The sequence below is a fragment of the Phyllobates terribilis genome, unplaced genomic scaffold, assembly GCF_046119375.1.
Source record: "Phyllobates terribilis strain yellow unplaced genomic scaffold, ASM4611937v1 Scaffold_7__3_contigs__length_470593459, whole genome shotgun sequence".
NCBI lineage: Eukaryota > Metazoa > Chordata > Amphibia > Anura > Dendrobatidae > Phyllobates > Phyllobates terribilis.
Genome location: NW_027362767.1, coordinates 256,714,989 through 256,731,426, shown reverse-complemented (window position 1 = coordinate 256,731,426; position 16,438 = coordinate 256,714,989). Strand labels below are relative to the sequence as shown.

General features: G+C 40.9%; 1 protein-coding gene across 3 annotated transcripts in view; it reads left to right on the top strand.

The window, feature by feature from the left end:
- Positions 1–14,192, top strand: part of LOC141154456 (myosin-4-like) — a 32,455-nt gene extending 18,263 nt beyond the window's left edge. For all 3 annotated transcript variants that reach the window (XM_073640404.1, XM_073640403.1, XM_073640402.1), the window contains exons 2-41: positions 648–686; positions 2,655–2,867; positions 2,952–3,095; positions 3,333–3,489; positions 3,903–3,930; positions 4,392–4,509; positions 4,617–4,709; positions 4,804–4,867; positions 4,948–5,046; positions 5,128–5,231; positions 5,341–5,479; positions 5,559–5,677; positions 5,765–5,914; positions 5,993–6,163; positions 6,246–6,552; positions 6,770–6,843; positions 6,941–7,028; positions 7,109–7,226; positions 7,308–7,431; positions 7,507–7,643; positions 7,732–7,987; positions 8,072–8,314; positions 8,400–8,576; positions 8,682–8,827; positions 8,910–9,000; positions 9,084–9,473; positions 9,565–9,691; positions 10,105–10,223; positions 10,319–10,515; positions 10,599–10,782; positions 10,882–11,047; positions 11,139–11,263; positions 11,345–11,653; positions 12,100–12,303; positions 12,390–12,515; positions 12,616–12,786; positions 13,056–13,160; positions 13,245–13,340; positions 13,835–13,969; positions 14,067–14,192. In XM_073640404.1, coding sequence (XP_073496505.1) covers positions 2,667–2,867; positions 2,952–3,095; positions 3,333–3,489; positions 3,903–3,930; positions 4,392–4,509; positions 4,617–4,709; positions 4,804–4,867; positions 4,948–5,046; positions 5,128–5,231; positions 5,341–5,479; positions 5,559–5,677; positions 5,765–5,914; positions 5,993–6,163; positions 6,246–6,552; positions 6,770–6,843; positions 6,941–7,028; positions 7,109–7,226; positions 7,308–7,431; positions 7,507–7,643; positions 7,732–7,987; positions 8,072–8,314; positions 8,400–8,576; positions 8,682–8,827; positions 8,910–9,000; positions 9,084–9,473; positions 9,565–9,691; positions 10,105–10,223; positions 10,319–10,515; positions 10,599–10,782; positions 10,882–11,047; positions 11,139–11,263; positions 11,345–11,653; positions 12,100–12,303; positions 12,390–12,515; positions 12,616–12,786; positions 13,056–13,160; positions 13,245–13,340; positions 13,835–13,969; positions 14,067–14,084 — 5,820 coding nt within the window. In that variant the 5' untranslated portion in view covers positions 648–686; positions 2,655–2,666 and the 3' untranslated portion in view covers positions 14,085–14,192. The remainder of the gene's footprint in view (positions 1–647; positions 687–2,654; positions 2,868–2,951; positions 3,096–3,332; positions 3,490–3,902; positions 3,931–4,391; positions 4,510–4,616; positions 4,710–4,803; positions 4,868–4,947; positions 5,047–5,127; positions 5,232–5,340; positions 5,480–5,558; positions 5,678–5,764; positions 5,915–5,992; positions 6,164–6,245; positions 6,553–6,769; positions 6,844–6,940; positions 7,029–7,108; positions 7,227–7,307; positions 7,432–7,506; positions 7,644–7,731; positions 7,988–8,071; positions 8,315–8,399; positions 8,577–8,681; positions 8,828–8,909; positions 9,001–9,083; positions 9,474–9,564; positions 9,692–10,104; positions 10,224–10,318; positions 10,516–10,598; positions 10,783–10,881; positions 11,048–11,138; positions 11,264–11,344; positions 11,654–12,099; positions 12,304–12,389; positions 12,516–12,615; positions 12,787–13,055; positions 13,161–13,244; positions 13,341–13,834; positions 13,970–14,066) is intronic.
- The last annotated feature ends 2,246 nt before the right edge of the window (positions 14,193–16,438 follow it).

Sequence of the window (16,438 nt, the reverse complement as noted above, 5' to 3'; positions counted from 1 at the left end):
TTCATTAATAGGTACAATTTAAAAGTGCTTGTAAAAGCAAGCAACTTTGCAGTTTACCTCTTATTAAAAATCCTTTAATTTCTCAAGAACAGAGACATTTTTAATTCTGTGTTGTACGGCTCATTACCTAGGTCATTGGCCACCGTGCAGTCTAAGGATTGCTGGCTTACCTATGCAGGAGCACACAATACTTGCGGGCTCTATGGTTTCGAGCCTGCAAGTGTCGATCTGAAGCTGGCTGTATCAGTGCCAGCCTAGTGTCCCCGCGATTCACCCCCATATTGCAGATGCAATGCTACCTGTTTACAGCATGGGAGAGTGCACAGTTCAGAACAGCTGTGCAACCATGCTGCTGGTCTGAACTGTCGCTCTTTAGGAGTACATCGCCCCCCAGAAAGGCAGCAGGAAAGGTAGAGTAGTGGTGTGCCCCTGAAGAAAAAAAGACAGGACAAACCTTTTTAATAACCTGTTTTTTTTCAATGACATATATTAAGCATTATATCAGGTGCTATCCAGCAATAGAAAAACATGGCTGCAGTGGGTATATCTATGGACAGATTTGCTTTATTGTTGCCACACAGTTCTTTGTTCAGACAGTTTCCAGAATACCCTCATGTATTTCTTACCTTTCTCTTCTCTTTTTTCAGGCTAGCTTTGAATTTCATCATCTGGAGATCGCCACAAAGGTTTGAGAATAGTTTGTGCTCATCTCTTTATCCTCCTCATTCGTTTTCTTTTCTTGGCACATGAAGCCAACGCTACAGCACTATGCAAGCATTGAGTATAAGAATCATTAATGACACTGTGGACTAATAATCTCACATTTTTATTGTGTAGCAATTAGTGATGAGCGAGCGTGCTTGTTTATCCCTTTAAACGAGCACGCTCGGGTACTCGCTGAGTAGTTTTGGCGTGCTTGGCATTTCAGTTTCAGCCGTGGCGGCTGCTTGTGTCGCGGCTGTTACACAGCTGTGACACATGTAGGGATTATCTGTTGTGACACATGTAGGAATTGCCTGTTTGTCAGGAAATCCCTACATGTGTCACAGCTGTGTAACAGCCACGACACATGCAGCCGCGGCGGCTGAAACTGAAATGCTGAGCATGCCGAAACTACTCGGCGAGTACCCGAGCGTGCTCGTTTAAAGGGATAAACGAGCACGCTCGCTCATCACTAGTAGCAATATTTTGATTAACCCCTTCATAAAAAAGGAAATTCTGGCCTTTCATTTTTTTTTTCTCTTTAACTAGTTTGGTAAACGTCATAATTAATTTTACAGTTTGATAGATCGGACTTGGCAATACCAAACATGCTTATTTAATTGATCCTTTTTTATTAAAAGGGAAAAAGGGGGTGATTAGAATTTTTATAAACTTATTATTTTTTTTACTTTATTTTTCAGTCCCCTTTGGGGTCTTAAACCGGCAATTGTTTAATTGCTTCTTCTATATACTGCAATAGGTAGTTATAAAGACGTTCTCCTATGAAGTCACTGCAGCCACAGGGGCCTTCAGCAGACTCCCAACCCCAAATAGTAACCCAACAGGACCCAGAGATTGTATTGCTAAGGGTCAGTGGGAGCTGGTGTATGCTCATGTTGGCATTTGTGCTATTTAATTGCTGTTGTCAGTGATTGACAGCGGCATTTAACTGGTTAGACAGCAGCAATCAGAGTAAGCTCCGATTGCTGCTGTTCCAGGAAGATTCTGGCTATGTATCACAGCTGGCATCTCCCAGGTATGGGGTAAAGTCAATCTGCTTTAGATGGGACACTACACTAAACAGACTTGCTTCAGGTTGCACTTGAGCCTCACAATGAACTCTGGGAAAGAAAGTGAGATGTTGCTATACTCTGTTCTAGTTAGAAGGGATCTGTCAGCACAAAATGACTGTTCAAACCAAGTAGTCAGTGCACCATGGTGTGGCCAAACATTTAAGTGCACCTTCCCTCTATCTCCCCCCCTTCTTCTTTGATTGATAGCTCTGGTTTTTCAGAGCTAGAAAAGGGCGGAGACAGATGGAGAACAAGTAAATGAGAATGAGCACTTAAATGTTTGTTCACACCAAGGGTGCACCGATCGCCGGAACTTGGTTTGAACAGTCATCCTGTGCTGTCATACTCCCCTTAAAAACCTTAGATTGATGGGTGGATAGGGTCCACAAAATATTGGAAGGAGCCATATTACCCAAATGTATAATGCAGAAAAGCAAAATTCCTAGGGTATCACATGAATGCACAAGCGCACGTACACAGTGGCTGCAATAGTATAGTATAATAGTAGAATCTAGTACATGAAGGCTTTATAAGACGTTTTCTTGTATTCGTTGCTGCTTTCACAAATACACAGACAGACGCTAGTGATGGAAGAAGTCATATGAAGTTCTGTCAATACCTTACACTAATGCATTACTATGTTAGACACCATTTTCCTCTAACAGGTCTTGCTATCCTGTACAGTTATACTATATATATATATATATATATATATATATATATAGTATGTGTGTGTGCGTGTATATAATATGCATGTGTGTATGTGTGTGTGTGTATATATATATATATATATATATATATATATATATACTATCCTGTATGGCTGTATGATATATTTTGCATTGCACAAAGATCTCATCCATTCCCTTTGTTTTTCAGTAAATTGCAACCATGGGTGACGCGGAAATGGCGGTTTTTGGGGAGGCCGCTTCCTTTCTGCGGAAAAGTGAGAAAGAAAGATTAGAGGCTCAGAATAAGCCATTTGATGCCAAGAATTCATGCTTTGTACATGATGACAAAGAACTGTACGTGAAGGGGGTCATTACTGCACGAGAAAGTGGTAAAATCACAGTGGACACAGATGATGGAAGAGTAAGTGATAGAAAATCATTATTAGTCTGTTTACAGCAATATGGTAATATTGGACCAGCTGAAAGATGGTTATTATTCTTGCAGACTGTAACAGTTAAGGAAGACAAAATTAATCCTCAGAATCCTCCCAAGTTCGATAAAATTGAGGATATGGCTATGCTGACCCACCTGAATGAGGCGTCTGTGCTGTATAACCTCAAAGAGCGTTATGCAGCCTGGATGATCTATGTAAGTATCTGAAGTGAATGTGGCACACTGCAAGGGTCCATTGCCCTGGGTAACAAAAAAAAATCTATCCCTATGGACAGCAAGGAAGAATAGCTAAAGCCTGGGTAAAAACTGAGGGCTAAGAGAGAGGAGATAGGACAGGGGAAGGGAGTGAGTGAGGCAGGGCACAAATTTCCCATTCTGGCAGAATGTCACCGTACCCGCCACAGAATCACTGTACATTGTTCTTTATTCCAGACCTACTCCGGCCTTTTCTGTGTCACTGTCAACCCCTACAAGTGGCTGCCAGTGTACAACCCCGAAGTGGTTAATGGCTACAGAGGAAAGAAGCGTCAAGAAGCCCCACCACACATCTTCTCCATCTCTGATAACGCCTATCAGTTCATGTTAACAGGTAATTACATACAAGTTGTTGCAGTGGTAGGGCAGCAAGGTGGCTCAGTGGTTAGCACTGTTACTCTGCAGTGCTGAGGTCCTGGGTTCAAATCCCACCAAGGACAACATCGGTAAGGAGTTTGTATGTTCTTCCCGTATTTGTGTGGGTTTCCTCCGGGTTCTCCGGTTTCCTCCCACACTCCAAAGACATACTGATAGGGAATTTAGATTGTGAGCCCTAATGGGGACAGTGATGATAATGTATGTAAGGTAATGTGGAATTAATGGCACTATGAATAAATAAAAATAGTGATCTTATTGTCTTTCTCACAGTAAATGGGCAGTTGAAGAAAAAGTATAAAAACGTGTGAACTGTACAGAAACTCATGGTAAAAGCATTGAATAAATGTGTTTTTTGTTTTTGCTTTTCAGATCGTGAAAACCAGTCAATCCTGATTACGTAAGTAGTACAGTTTATAACTTACCGTAAGATAATACTGTGACTAAACTACGAAGGGCCCAGCTCCCAAAACACAGTGAAGGCATAGTGACAAGGGGCAATCAGACTGTATATTCAGTGGATCATTGTTGTATAGGCTGGGAAAGCTCCTGCCATGTCTGTCTAGTCCATCTGCAGGTCCCCACTCACCATGAGTGTCCTTTGACCTCCACCAAGCAAGTGTAGCTTTTTATTTTTGTGATATAGAATAGCATACTCAAATCTGCCATTCTATACGTGTGCACATTTTATCCTGAGATCCTATATAGTGAAAAATTTCCTGATGTTTACCCCGATGTGTACGACAAATGCAGCAAGAATTCGTCCCACCTGGAGTATTGATCACATTTATTTTCTAGCTTCAAAAACCTTTTACTGAGGAAATCACGGTCCTAACCAATGATCTCCATTTTCCACCCTAGCGGAGAATCTGGTGCTGGAAAGACTGTAAACACCAAGCGTGTCATCCAATACTTTGCAACAATTGCAGCTGTTGCTAGTGATTCACAAAAGAAGAAGGAGTCAAGCAACAAGCTGCAGGTAACCTTTGGATAATGAGTAACATGAATATCTAACAATACAGATTCCTGTATACTGCATTACATCACTTCTTGGTGTGGGAATACATCACATATTGTGTATTTTAGGGAACACTGGAAGATCAAATCATCCAGGCCAACCCCCTGCTGGAAGCCTTTGGAAATGCCAAAACTGTGAGAAATGACAACTCCTCTCGTTTTGTAAGTAGCAAAGCTGTTTTAGACTACATATACTTTACTTGTTTTATAAGAAAATAAGTCCTTTACTGAAGTTCCATATATACACAATCCTTAGGGTAAATTCATCAGAATCCATTTTGGAACAACAGGAAAACTGGCTTCCGCTGATATTGAGGCTTGTAAGTCTTAGATTAAAGACTTTAGTCATCTAGTATGTGTCTTCTTACTATCACTGACCTGTAATATCACTCATCTACAGACCTGCTGGAAAAGTCCAGAGTAACCTTCCAGCTTTCAGCAGAAAGGAGCTACCACATCTTCTACCAAATCCAGACGAACAAGAGGCCGGAAGTTGTTGGTGAGTAATTTTAGATTCATTGGTTCAAATTGGAGGTTGACAGTGAGTTGTGGATTTATAGCAAACACCACTTCTTCCTAGAAATGCTTCTCATTACTACAAACCCATACGACTACCCCTCCATCAGCCAAGGTGAAATTTCTGTGAAGAGCATTGATGATGTAGAGGAGTTTATGGCCACAGACGTAAGATATTTTCCTAAGAACCTACTGAGTGCTGTGATCTTTAGTTTTTTTTAAGGCTTGAGCATATAATGACACATATTAAATATATATATATATATACACACCACAGAGCGCCATCGATATCCTGGGCTTCACACCAGATGAAAAGAATGGCATCTACAAGATGACTGGCGCAGTCATGCACCACGGTAACATGAAATTCAAGCAAAAGCAAAGAGAGGAGCAGGCTGAACCCGATGGCACAGAAGGTATAGTAAATAATAATATACAAGGCTTCTGTAGATTGTTAGATTCAGTGAATATAAATGATCATTTCTGCTTCCTTAGTTGCTGATAAAATTGGCTACCTGATGGGTCTGAACTCTGCTGATCTTCAGAAGGCTTTGTGCTACCCAAGGGTCAAAGTCGGAAATGAATATGTCACCAAGGGACAAACCGTTCAACAGGTAAAAATCAATATTAGATCTGTACGACTTTCTAGGAGAAATGTGAGGACACATCTAAGAAGAGAATTTGATGTTTTTTCTCCTTAGGTTTACAACGCCATTGGTGCCCTCACCAAGTCAGTTTATGAGAAGCTTTTCTTCTGGATGGTCGCACGTATCAACCAGCAGCTGGACACTAAACTGCCAAGACAGTACTTCATCGGTGTGCTGGATATTGCTGGATTTGAGATCTTTGATGTGAGTAAAAGTGTGATTATATAAATGAACTGTTGGTCTTTTCTTTTGCTAAATTTTCATACTCATTGACTTTTCCAGTACAACAGTCTAGAGCAGCTCTGCATTAACTTCACCAATGAGAAATTACAGCAGTTCTTCAACCATCACATGTTTGTCCTGGAACAAGAAGAGTACAAGAAGGAAGGAATTGATTGGGAATTCATTGACTTCGGTATGGATCTGGCTGCTTGCATTGAGCTCATTGAGAAGGTTGGTACCAGCTCTACCTATTCATTGCTTATAAAAACAACATAAGAAATCCGAGCTTAATGACGATCGCTTTTTCTTATAGCCCATGGGTATCTTCTCAATCCTGGAGGAAGAGTGCATGTTCCCCAAGGCAACTGACACATCCTTCAAGAACAAGCTCTATGACCAGCATCTTGGAAAGTGCAAGAACTTTGAGAAGCCCAAGCCCAGTAAAGGAAAGGCAGAAGCTCACTTCTCCTTGGTGCATTATGCTGGTACTGTGGATTACAACATCTCTGGCTGGCTGGACAAGAACAAGGACCCACTGAACGAGACTGTTGTTGGCCTCTACCAAAAATCTTCAGTGAAACTCCTGGCTTTCCTATATTCCAGCTACTCCGGAGCCGATTGTAGGTGTTTGCAGAAAATGTAACAATTATTTTTCTGCTACGTTTCTGTATTTATCTGAACACATGGGCATATTTAGGGGAAAAAAACACAAGCAGAGTTTGTTTGATTTCCGTTTGTGTCATTGCAATTCATGGCCCTGTTGACATTTCATCTGAATCCCGTTTTTAGGGATTTTAGAAATGCAGTGTTAATAGCTTGCACTTTTTTCTTTTTCAGCCGCTGATTCAGGTGGAAAAGGTGGAAAGAAAAAGAAGGGTTCTTCTTTCCAGACCGTCTCTGCCCTGTTTAGAGTAAGAAAGTTGTTTTCTCTAGGTTTTACAATAAATTTGTTTTCCTCTGAATGTGGACTGTAGAACTACATTTTTATAAATGACATATATTCCACAGGAAAATCTGAACAAGCTTATGACTAACCTGAGGAGCACCCATCCTCATTTTGTGCGTTGTCTGATTCCCAATGAGACCAAGACTCCAGGTAAAGTCACTTCCAATATCTATCAGAAAAAAATAAGATTAAGGTTAGTATTTTTAGTAGATTATACTGTTTTCATCCAGGTATCATGGAGAATCATCTGATCATCCACCAGCTGAGATGTAACGGTGTGCTGGAGGGTATCAGAATCTGCAGAAAGGGCTTCCCCAGCAGAATCCTCTATGGTGACTTCAAGCAGCGGTAAAGCAATGTATATAATAGATTAGTATATGTGATATAGAACAAACATATTGTAACTTAATTTAACCTCGATCATTCCAGGTACAAGATACTAAATGCCAGCGCGATTCCAGGTGGGGAGTTTATTGATAGCAAAAAAGCATCAGAGAAGCTCCTGGGCTCCATTGATATCGATCACACACAGTACAGATTTGGACACACAAAGGTAGGTGTCTACAACCATTATAGAAGTGTCTAATAAAAAAAATGACATCAACTTGAGGATTTTGGCACTTCACAGGTTTTCTTCAAAGCTGGTCTTTTGGGTGTTCTGGAAGAAATGAGAGATGATAAATTGGCACAACTCATCACCCGCACCCAAGCACGTTGTAGAGGTTTCTTGATGAGAGTTGAGTTCAAGAAGATGGTAGAAAGAAGGTATTAACAACACTATATACTGTAGATGAAACTCACTGTGTGCTTTGTGATGTTAAACTGAACTTTTTGCTCCCACCCCCACCCCCAGGGATGCAATCTTTGTTATCCAGTATAATGTCAGGTCATTCATGAATGTTAAGCATTGGCCATGGATGAAGCTGTACTTCAAGATCAAACCTCTTCTGAAGAGTGCTGAGACTGAAAAGGAGATGGCCAACATGAAGGAAGAGTTTGAGAAGACCAAGACTGCCCTCACTAAAGCCGAATCAAGAAGGAAAGAGCTGGAAGAAAAAATGGTGGTTCTGCTGCAAGAAAAGAATGATTTATTGCTGCAAGTGCAAGCAGTAAGAGAGTATTTTTGTCCTTTACTTTTACAGAAAATTATTCTTTAATATTTCAATAATACAAAAAAACTTTTATTTCAATAGGAAGGAGAAAATTTGACTGATGCAGAAGAGAGGTGTGAAGGTCTCATTAAGAACAAAATTAATTTGGAAGCCAAAATAAAAGAAATCACAGAAAGGCTTGAAGATGAGGAGGAAAGCAATGCAGAACTGACTGCCAAGAAAAGGAAACTGGAAGATGAGTGCTCAGAACTAAAGAAAGACATTGATGACTTAGAGCTTACCTTGGCCAAAGTGGAGAAGGAAAAGCATGCCACTGAAAACAAGGTGAGAAGCATTACAGTCATGGTGCTACTAAATGACTATACATATTTATTACAAACTTCACCTTTACCAAATCTCATCTGTTTAGGTCAAAAACCTTACTGAGGAAATGGCTGGATTGGATGAGACCGTAGCCAAAATTTCTAAAGAGAAGAAAGCTCTCCAGGAGGCTCACCAGCAAACTCTCGATGACTTGCAGGCTGAGGAGGATAAAGTCAGTACTCTGACTAAGGCTAAAATCAAGCTGGAACAGCAAGTGGATGATGTGAGTCTGTGTTGTGGCATCTCAGAAAAGAAATATGTAACTTATCAACATTTACACCGAGGAATGTGCAGTCATTTCTTACTTCATATAATTTATTTAAAATAGCTTGAAGGCTCACTGGAACAAGAGAAGAAACTTCGTCTTGATCTTGAGAGAGCCAAGAGGAAGCTTGAAGGCGATCTGAAATTGGCCCAAGAATCAATAATGGATCTAGAAAATGAGAAACAACAAGCTGAGGAAAAAATAAAGAAGTTAGTGTACTTCTGCATAGTTATAAGTAAGCAGTCCTATCTGTACAATGAGTATGTGTAATTGTGCTGCTTTTAAATACAGGAAGGACTTTGAACTAAGCCAACTACAAGGAAAGATTGAAGATGAGCAGTCCCTGGGTTCTCAGCTGCAGAAAAAGATCAAGGAGCTGCAGGTATAGTGATATAATGAGTCAGTAATATCACATAGCTCCAGGTAAACAGGTAGAATGTAAAACAATCCATCTTTTCACACTAGGCCCGTATTGAAGAACTGGAAGAAGAGATCGAAGCTGAGCGTGCTGCTCGCGCAAAGGTTGAGAAGCAGAGGTCTGATCTCTCTCGTGAACTTGAGGAGATCAGTGAAAGGCTTGAAGAAGCTGGAGGTGCAACCTCAGCTCAGGTTGAGTTGAACAAGAAACGTGAGGCAGAGTTTCAGAAACTGAGACGCGACTTGGAAGAGTCCACACTCCAGCATGAAGCCACCTCAGCTGCCCTGCGCAAGAAGCATGCCGACAGTGTTGCTGAACTTGGAGAACAGAATGATAATCTCCAGCGAGTTAAACAGAAGCTGGAGAAAGAGAAGAGCGAGCTGAAGATGGAAATTGATGACCTTGCTAGCAACTTGGAGAATATCTCAAAATCAAAGGTTTGAGAAGTGCCATGTGAAATATTAAATATTGGTCTGTAAAAATGGAAGTGAATTAAAAAGAAAACTGGTATATTACTGTATTTCTTAGGCCAACCTTGAAAAGGTGAGCCGTGTTCTGGAGGATCAGCTCAGTGAAATTAAGACTAAAGATGACGAGCACCAGCGTATAATCAATGACCTTTCAGCCCAAAGAGCCCGTTTCCAGACAGAAAATGGTGAGTACCTAGAAAACAGAGTCTAGCACTTATTGTTGAGCACTAAAGCTTCCCAACTGCAATCTCTCCTGATCTTTCGCCTCTGAAAAACACATGCACACTCCAAGGAAAGACGAGACATCTATGGCAGCAGCTTATCTCTCTTTGGAACAAAAGTATCGCCTACTGAAATTCAACTCCTCAATCCAAATGATGTTGAGGGGGTGAGAATCAGGAGGTCCTCTATAGTCATTAGAGGGTTGAGTGGTCTAGCTGAAAATATTGGGTTAATTCCATATATTAATCTAATTTGTATGGCCAGCTTAAGAAATATAAGTACCATAAGACTGGACAATGTCTAAGAGTTATCATAAAGGAAGTTAAACCTGAAAAATTATTGGACTAAAAATTGCAATAAATATTATTTTCACCAGGTGAATTGTCTCGTCAACTGGAGGAAAGGGATTCTCTGATTTCTCAGCTGACCAGAGGGAAACAAGCTTTCACTCAGCAGACTGAAGAACTAAGGAGGCAATTAGAGGAAGAAACCAAGGTAAAATAATTAAGATAAAAATAAACCATTATTGTATTTATCCAAGGAGTTAGAATTATGTGACTTATGATTTTACTTTATTTTTTTTTTCACAGGCCAAGAATGCTCTTGCCCATGGTCTGCAATCTTCTCGCCATGACTGTGATTTGCTCCGTGAGCAATATGAGGAGGAGCAAGAGGCAAAGGCCGAGCTTCAGAGAGCTTTGTCCAAGGCCAATGGTGAAGTTGCTCAGTGGAGAACCAAATATGAAACAGACGCCATTCAGCGCACAGAGGAACTGGAAGAGGCCAAGTATGATACCATAATATAAGTAATGTAGGCAAAAAATTATATATAAGTAAGGGTTAACTCACTTTCCCACTATTCATCTTCAGGAAGAAGCTTGCGCAGCGTCTCCAGGAAGCTGAGGAGCAAGTAGAGGCTGTAAACTCCAAATGTGCCTCCCTGGAGAAGACCAAACAGAGGCTGCAGGCTGAAGTAGAGGACCTGATGGTTGATGTTGAGAGGGCAAATAGTGCAGCTGCTGCTCTAGATAAGAAGCAGAGGAACTTTGATAAGGTGTAACAAACTATTAGAAAAATATATAAATCTATAAGTTTGCTAAATTTTCAATTTCAATTTTCAAAACTTGTGTTAACCTACATTGTACCTCTCCAGATTCTGGCAGAATGGAAACAGAAGTTTGAAGAAGGTCAGGCTGAATTGGAGGCAACTCAAAAAGATGCTCGGTCATTAAGCACTGAGATCTTTAAGATGAAAAATGCATATGAGGAGTCTTTGGATCATCTGGAAACTCTGAAACGGGAAAACAAGAACTTACAACGTGAGATTGAAAAGCAATCAAATATTCCTGATGTTGCCCATTTAAAAAACAAACTAAAAATGTATTATTCATATTATTTATCGTTCTGCAGAGGAGATCTCAGATCTAACTGAACAGATTGGAGAGACGGGAAAAACTGTGCATGAACTGGAAAAGGCCAAAAAAATAGTGGAACAAGAGAAGAGCGATCTGCAGGCTGCCCTGGAAGAGGCTGAGGTATAGTAGTATTTTAGTAAGTCATTGGACAACCATCATATACTTTTTCCTTCTCTTATTCCTGATGTCTGTCTTCTATAGGGATCTCTGGAACATGAAGAATCAAAGATTCTTCGCATCCAGCTTGAGCTGAACCAGATTAAATCTGAGGTAGACAGGAAAATTGCAGAGAAAGATGAGGAGATTGAACAACTGAAGAGAAACAGCCAGAGAGTCATTGACACCATGCAGACCACATTAGACGCTGAGATCAGGAGCAGGAATGATGCCCTGAGACTGAAGAAGAAGATGGAAGGAGACCTGAATGAGCTGGAGATTCAGCTGAGCCATGCCAATCGTCAAGCCGCTGAGGCCCAGAAACAGCTCAGAAATGTGCAAACACAACTGAAGGTAATACTAGAGTAGTTAGAGGAAAACTTTTTATTTTGGAAAAACCCTTTATCAATAGGATAGGTAATAACTTGCTGATAGTTGGGGATCCCCTGCAATCCTGAGATCGGGGCTCTGCAGCCCCTTCTCGAATGGAGCAGAGGTGCACATGCTCATCCTACTATGTTCTTTGTCTTTGAGAGGGACGGAGAAAGATGAGTGCTGTACTTGCCTTTTTCCAGTATCCTCATTGAGAATGAATGAAGGTAAGGTCAAGAGTGCGCACCTCCACTCCATTCAGGATGTGGCTGCAGCGCCCCAATCTCAGTACAGCTGGATATGAATGGGAATACCTTGATTTTTTTGGAATAACATTTTAATTTAATTAAATGTCACTGGTGTATGGAGATTTGTTTTGTAAACACTAACCTGCTTCATTTACATATCATCTTTTTTTTACTCTAAAGGATGCTCAGCTCCAGCTTGATGATGCCCTCAGGAGCCAGGAAGACCTAAAAGAACAAGTGACAGTTGTGGAACGTAGGAATAACCTGCAACAGTCCGAAATTGAGGAGATGCGTTCTGCTCTGGAACAGACAGAAAGATCTCGCAAGGTGGCAGAGCAGGAACTTCTGGATTCTAGTGAACGCCTTCAGCTTCTCCACTCCCAAGTAAGATCTTTTACAAGGATGATATTCCTGGAAGAAACATCGAATGTGAGACCAAGGACCATAAGATGCATGCTTCTTTTCCTTAGAACACAAGCCTTATCAACACCAAGAAGAAGTTAGAGAATGATGCCAGTCAACTCCAGAGTGAAGTTGAGGAAGCAGTCCAAGAAGCCAGAAATGCAGAAGAAAAAGCCAAGAAGGCGATCACTGATGTATGTATTATGCTCTTATTTATCATAATTTATTGTTAAAGTAATAGAAATGCTGTAAGTGGAGGTATGGATAAATGTTTATAAATGTATAATTTTGCAGGCTGCTATGATGGCAGAAGAACTGAAGAAGGAGCAGGACACCAGCGCTCACTTAGAGAGGATGAAGAAGAACCTTGATCAGACAGTGAAGGATCTTCAGCACCGTCTGGATGAGGCAGAACAGCTGGCACTGAAGGGTGGCAAGAAACAGCTCCAGAAACTGGAAACCAGGGTCAGCCAATATGTTATTACTCATTATGCAAACAAATGTCCCTTATTTATTCAGATATGTTCATTTTTATAGTAATTTCCCTGACACTCATTTGTATACATATAACTTTGCTTTCTTCATATACGAATACCTGAAAAATATTCATTGTGGTATCCTGGGATAGAACAAACCCAATACACTGAGGAGGATAGGTTATATAGACCCTATATAGACTTCCTGTGCTTTCACAGTGTATAGATCTTATGACAAGGTGATCTCTTCTGTTCTAGGTGCGTGAGCTAGAAAATGAGCTTGATGCTGAACAGAAACGCTCTACTGAATCCATCAAAGGCATTCGTAAATACGAGAGACGTGTAAAGGAGATAACCTACCAGGTACAGACATAGAGCTCCGAGGAATAATCAAGAGGTGACCACATCTCTTCCAGTAAAGTAAAATGTATCTAATTTTGTCATCAGAGTGAAGAGGACAGGAAGAATGTCTTGAGACTTCAGGATCTGGTGGACAAGCTGCAGCTGAAGGTCAAGGCTTACAAGCGGCAGGCTGAGGAATCTGTAAGTCGATCAGATGAAGGCTATTATTTGCACATTGTCTACATTCCAATTTATATATCCTTCGACGCGCACCTCACATTTCCCCTTAAACTTTTCCATAGTTTTTATGAGCTAAGGATCTTAATTTAGAGTAGCTTTCTTAGGATGAATACAGTCTAGTTACATAGTAAAATGAAGATTATAACATTTTAGGGACTCCATATGAACCTTGCAGATCTAGCACTAAATCACAAACATCCCTAGGATCTCAACCTGTGGTACATGGATCCCTGGGAGTACACTGTGTTTCATAGGGGGTACTCACATTGTCATCATGCTGTACTTTTAATAGGTACTGTACACTGCTGGATCATCTCACTGGCAGTATTTGCTGCCATTTACAGTAGGGTGTACTAGGTTTTAAGACAACAAGAATCACTGTTTTTAATAGAAAAAAAAATAAAAGTGTAATGCAATTCTAATATCAATGAATTTTCTTTTCTTTTGGCCTAAAGGAGGAACAGGCTAATGCCCACCTGTCCCGCTTTAGAAAGGTCCAGCATGAGTTGGAGGAAGCTGAGGAAAGAGCGGATATTGCAGAGTCCCAAGTGAACAAACTCAGAGCAAAAAGCCGCGACATTAGTGGCAAGGTACAGGACAGTTTTGCTCATATTTCTATAATAAATGATTGTTTTGGATAACTGTTATAGTGCTAGAAACAAACCTATCTTATTGTTTCTTCTACAGAAGGGAGAAAGCGAGTGATCCCATCTTGAGTCTGAAGTCACTGGAGGAAAAAAAAGCAGAATGCAGTTTTTCTTCCTATGTGGGCATGTAAAATGACAATTCTGTAATGTATAAATAAAATGCAAGTGTTGAAACGCTGTCATTAGTGAATTAATTTAACCAACACCCTTTATGAGCACTGAGCAACCTTAGATAATCAGTAAAAGATTATTCTCAAAATAATGTTATCCTCTAGCCATAGGATAGGGAATAACTTGCTGATCGTAAGAACAGGCCCTGCCGATCCCAGTTGTGATCGGAGCAGAGGCGCATATGCTCATCCTCTACTCCATTCATTATGTTTGGGACTGCCGAAAATGTTGGGGCACTGTACTCTGCTTACACAATGAATGGAGCAGAGGCCGAGCATATGCACCTCTGCCTCAATCTAGGCTGGGCTCTGAAGAGCCCACTTTTGGGATCAGTGGGAGTCCAGCAGTCGGATCCCCAGTGATCAGCAAGCTATTACCTATCTTATGGCTAGGGAATAACCCTTTAATGATAACTTTTGTTTGCCAATTGCTCTTAAACTACAATAACAGATTTGTACCTGCAAGACATAGAGGATGGCTGACAAGTGGTTACATATATACTGTGATGAATTAAGATAATCTGGTAAAACAAAGCTCTTCAGACAATGTGGAGCTGCACACACAACCTCCAAGTTTGTTATCTAAACCTCTACAATCAGCAATCTCCACTTTTACCTAAGGAGTCATGAAGTTATTAACACATAAATGAAGGTGGGTACATAACCTCACCCTATCACAAGGTTAACCCTTAAGATGGCCACACACATCAGAGTAGGGTTAGCTGCACCCGCCGGTTTTGCCATGACCAGTGAAGGATATGGAGAATAGCTCTGTGCCGTAGGGTTTGAGTAATTACAGGAATAATGTGCTGACAACCCATTATTCAGGTATAGTCTTATGTTAGTGAGAACAATGGGGGTGAAGCAACATATCTGGAGAATTGGATTTTTGTACTTGGTGTAAAATCGCTTTCTCTTGGAATACATTGGAGATGAATCACGATCATAGGTACACGCCCTGCCACTAGGAGGTGAAAAATCATTGTCTCTGCCTCTCCTTTAACAATAGGCAATTAGTTCTGTGCTACCAGAAGGAGAGCAACTCTAAAAAAAATTTTTTAAAAGGAATCAACAGGACTTGAATCTGGGGAAGAAAAAACACAGGCCTTAGGCAACTAGAACTGACCCCAGGACTGGAGAACCAAGATAAGGTTGGAGCTATGTTTCCCAATATATTTAGCAAGAAAGTTTTATGACAAGTTCAAAAAGTCAATTTTCTCATTAATGGAGGCGTCCTATTTGCTGGTAAGAGTCTGCAGTTGCTCTTTTTGTCTGAATCCTAATAGTGTGCACACCGCATGCTGTCAGGAGGTTCTGGTATTACTGCCAAAAGTGGGCAGTCACATGACCGCAAGTATGAGATTAGCATAAATGTGGTCACACATCAACTAGACACACTCAGCCTCGCTCACTTCACTAGTAATGAGCAAAGATGGACATGTCTTGTGGGAATGTGGCCAATAGTAAGCAAATCTCATACATGCAGTCACAAGAGTGCCTGCTCTCAGCAGCAATACTGGAGAATCCTGACAGCGTGCCTCAGGAGGATGGGTGACCGGTGGAAATGTGCCTTGCACAGGGAGGTATACCAATGTGGAGTGCACGCTGTGACCTCCCTGGGCGGTGAAGAAAAAAAAATCTAAAATTTGCACAAGACCTAATGCACTCGTGTCTGCCTCCTATGACACTAGGCTAAAACTGGGTTGACCAGTGTTTGAGGACATGTAACAGACCACCAGGCCGAGCGAACACTTTGTATCACTGAATGTCAAGCCTTCTAGTGACAGGACGTGTACCCACCGTACTATGTCCCTCGATGCCACTAACGAGTACAGTATATATCATATGATCTGTAAATGATATTTTAATGTTCTGCTAAGTGTACTGTGAGCAATAATTAGGAATAAAGTATAATTATTTAGCTTGGGGGGCGCTATCGTATTTCAGCCTAGAAAACAACATGCCAACTATATAAAGATGCTTTATAAAAGAATGACTTTTAGCAATGCTGGTTAACTTGCCACATTATGGGGGGCTCAAATGTGGCTTTAAAGTCCATACGAGAGCTATATATCATGCTCAGCCAGGACCAGAATTAAATACGCACACATACCAATACATTGGGCTTCACGGCAGCACATTTTATGTAGTCCGACTACGGCTGTGACACTACTGACCAACAGGCTCACATTTGAAGGAGTTATCCGGCGTTACTCCATTTTGCATAAGCAGCAATGATGTT